The sequence below is a fragment of the Aulonocara stuartgranti genome (assembly GCF_965226115.1).
Source record: "Aulonocara stuartgranti genome assembly, chromosome: 16".
In the NCBI taxonomy this organism is placed as follows: domain Eukaryota; kingdom Metazoa; phylum Chordata; class Actinopteri; order Cichliformes; family Cichlidae; genus Aulonocara; species Aulonocara stuartgranti.
This window is the reverse complement of record NC_138952.1, coordinates 18,031,388-18,034,994: the sequence shown is the minus strand read 5'-3', so window position 1 is coordinate 18,034,994 and position 3,607 is coordinate 18,031,388. Positions and strand designations below refer to the sequence as shown.

Here is a 3,607-nt window from a genome sequence, read left to right as displayed (position 1 = left end):
AAGACGTGTTTGTTCTGCAGCCTTAAAGCAGCTCTCTCCTTTTTTCTTTCTTTCTCCTTGGGAAAAAGAAAGCTCAGAGTACCACACAGTTTTATCTTCCTTCCTATTCACGATTAAAATTGTGATAAATAAGGTTTTGGCTCTTGATAACAATGGGCTGATTTAGATTTCCCCCCCTAGTAATGCCATTCAATGCGCGGACAAAAGCGGCCTTTGGAGGATACCTTACACTTCACCTGGACTGAGGAGCAAGAGCAGGAAAAAGAAAAGATAACAATCTTGTTCATCTCATCAAGAACTACAGCCGCGATTCCCTTCCGTTTAATCCGAATACGCTTTATTGTAGTCCTTTGCTGAACAAGTGAACAGTAGCAATAGTTTGAAGTACATAACGGAGGTTAAAGAAAACACAAAACATACAAATTCCATAAGAGTTAGTTAAAAACGTCTTTTTTTTCTGCACATGATACGAGGAGTGGGAGAATGGTGAATCCAGGAAATTATAAACCCACTAAATAAACTTCCATCTGCAACTTTTTTTAATCTTCTTCTGCATCTTCAAATCTGAACTTTTTTTTCAAGAGAAAGAAAATGGGGTTTGGTGAATCAAACCCCGAAAGTTATAAAGCATTAAAACTGAATATCACCTTCAAAATAAATTACATCCTCTACGTTTCATGTGCAAATAATACAGAACTAGCCTCATTCACTTTTTTTTTTAAAAAAATCGTCTGGTTCACCATAGATTCCACTAAACAATAAATAGTACAGACATCTATAAAACGGTTTAAAAACTCAAAATATACACCGGGTTTCTAGTGAAATACGTAGCTTCCTGGCCCTATCTCAAACACTAAGCCTATAACGGCAAATAAACTAAAGTCATTTTTATCTGTACACATTTACAGTGCTGTAACAACTCCCCTTAACCCGTGAATTATAACCTCCGGCAACTTATTTGCGAGGAAATGCCTTGATCCTTAACATGGTCATTGTATATGCTGCCCTTGATTCCAAACTGGTTAGTCAGGCAGGTGCAAAAGATAGAAATCGATCAGGACACCCTTAAAAATGAGTTTTCACAAGGGGAAACTGCTTTTATACCTCTCTCTCAACTGTGTGCATGTGTGCCATCTTTTTAGTCCTTTTCCTTGTGGCTGTGTGAAGTGATGGCTTGGTAATAATAGATTAGAGAGTTCTCTAAATAAGCATTACCTTAGATAAAGGCATTAATCAATATACATACACATGTGATATCTGAGACGACGAGCACTTCATCACATGTACAGGTTTGTGCATGCACAATAAAACTCTTGCGTGAATAGCTTTTTTTCTGTTTGTTTTGATTTCACATTTCATTTTCTCAGATGTCCAAAGTGGGCCTATCATAATGCCGCAGCATATGCAGGGTACGGTTCAAGTTGAGGTTTTCCCATCCCGGGGAGCAGAATGTATGCTAAGGGTGGTTGGAGTCCTGCTGAGGGCCAGGCCGTACAGTTACACGGGATCATGTAGCCTGGGTTTCCCGGGGACGGATGTGAGTGAGTGTGGGCGTGCGTCCCGCCACCTGTCCCGGTGAAAGCCGTAGCGCCTCCCGGCGGGTAACCCAAAGGAGAAGCGTACGGAAACGAAGGTGGGGAAAGCTCGGTCATCTTGGATCCCAGGTCGAAAAATGAGTAGGGGTTCGTGGACATGGAGGGGTTGAAGAATACCCTGGCCGCCGCAGCCGCAGCAGCTGCTGCTGCCTTATCGGGGTTCCCAATGATAGACTCGGAAAGTGCTCCAGTGGAAAGCCCGTTAACTTTGAGTGCGTCGTGCTCCCCGAGATTATAGGGCACGGGGAAAGAAAACTTGTCTTTTTTCATCAGAGTCTTGGGCTTCCGCCTCGGTCTGTATTTATAGTCTGGGTGTTCCTTCATGTGCATCGCTCTCAGCCGTTTGGCTTCGTCGATGAATGGCCTTTTCTCAGACTCGGTGAGAAGTTTCCACTCCGCTCCCAGTCTCTTGCTGATCTCGGAGTTGTGCATTTTAGGGTTCTCCTGAGCCATTTTTCTGCGCTGGGCTCTGGACCAAACCATGAAAGCATTCATCGGACGTTTAACGTGATCCATCGGTTTAGACATGTTGGCACAAACTGTCTCTGAAAGCAAAATATTGCACAAAAATCAAACAAAGTATAGATAACTTCCAAGTTAAGTACAGAAAAAAACAAAACGCACTTTATAAAGAGCAGCTTATTCAGACAGCGTCAGCAGGACGACATTAAAATGAAGATTCACTTAGACTGCAGCTCGTACGTTTGCTTACTTACTTAACACTTCAGTTCTTCATCTCCCCGGTGATTATCATGCGAAAAGTACAAACGGCAGCGTCCTTAAGAGTGCTCCAGTGTTTCCTGCTTCATGGTTCCATCCAGCAGTGGTACGGCGTTGGTAAAGATGAAGAAGATGAAGCAAAAGAAAAACTGTGCCTTGCTTTCCTCTTGTCGCCTGAGACTGTCAACCAGCACTCAGCAGCAGCATACACGCAAGTGAATGGTAACTCCCGCCTGCCCCATGTGAAATACAGGGGTTGTGCGGCAGGTAGTGAAAGTGCTGCTAGCGCATGCGCACTTGCAGCGATCACGCAGACGACTGCTGGACAGTTTTTTTTCTTTTCTTTTTTTTATTCTACCCTGATTTTAAAGGTTATACGCATCTCGTATTTACATCTTTATGTATTATATGAGAACTGTGTGTCCTCGGTGTTAAAGGTCAGTAGTTTCATCTTTTCATCCCAACAGCTTTATTCTAATGAGAACTTTGTGTTTAGTTTTTTAAAGAAAAAGTAGGCTACTTAAGAGATGTACCTGAAATACCTGAGGACGGCAGCACATGTGAAAATTAATAATGCTGTCAGGTTTAGGGTGGAAAGCGACTGCAGACAGATGTTCGTTGACGTTTACTCTCACCTTGTATTGAATTTCTGAAATCAGATAGTTAAAAAAACAACAACTCGCGTGCTTTCACTGATTTAAAAGGTATCAGTAGACACTTCCTCTCAGTTTCATGTGTGCGTTTGACAAATCAAACCAGCTCACTCCACTTTCTCACCTTTCGTCCTCACCGGTGACTCCGTCTGCTGTCCCTTTTCCCTTCCCTCTTTCCCCTTGGGTGGCAATGCCATTCAAACAAAACAAAAAAAAGTAGCGCGAGCACAAGACGACACGAGAGCTAAAGAATGTCTTCTTTAATTTTCTGATATTGCGGTATTTGTGGTAAATAAGCAAATGTTGAGGAGGTCTGAAGTGTTTCTAATCGCGCTTGGTGAAAATTAATTACTTTCCTGAAATCCCCCTTTTCACTTTCACTTCAAAGGACTTTCCCAAGGGCAGCGAATCAACAACTGAAATTAGGTTGTCGAATATTCAACTAAGCAATTACAGCTATCTGCAGGACCTGTTGAGCAAATTGTAGGTTTAAGTGGCTTGTTCTGGCACCTTCTCTGTTGCACATAATTATATACATATGTATGTGTGTGTACAAAAAAGGAAATAGAAGAGCGGCATCGAACAATATTATAAATGAGGAATTAGGCTGTAGGTCGAGCGTTTAAATGAGGATATAAA

The 3,607-nt window shown here is 42.2% G+C and overlaps 1 protein-coding gene across 1 annotated transcript; it reads right to left on the bottom strand.

Moving 5' to 3' along the window:
* Positions 1–338: 338 nt before the first annotated feature.
* Positions 339–2,671, bottom strand: sox21b (SRY-box transcription factor 21b). Its single transcript, XM_082507409.1, has 2 exons — positions 2,312–2,671; positions 339–2,140 (listed from the first exon to the last, which is right to left on the bottom strand). The coding sequence occupies exon 2, from the start codon at positions 2,121–2,123 to the stop codon at positions 1,386–1,388; it is 738 nt and encodes a 245-aa protein (XP_082363535.1). The 5' UTR covers positions 2,124–2,140; positions 2,312–2,671; the 3' UTR covers positions 339–1,385.
* Between the last annotated feature and the right edge of the window lie 936 nt (positions 2,672–3,607).

Coding starts and splice junctions, on each gene's coding strand:
- sox21b (XM_082507409.1), bottom strand. CDS start 2,123: ATGTCTAAACCGATGGATCACGTTAAACGTCCGATGAATGCTTTCATG.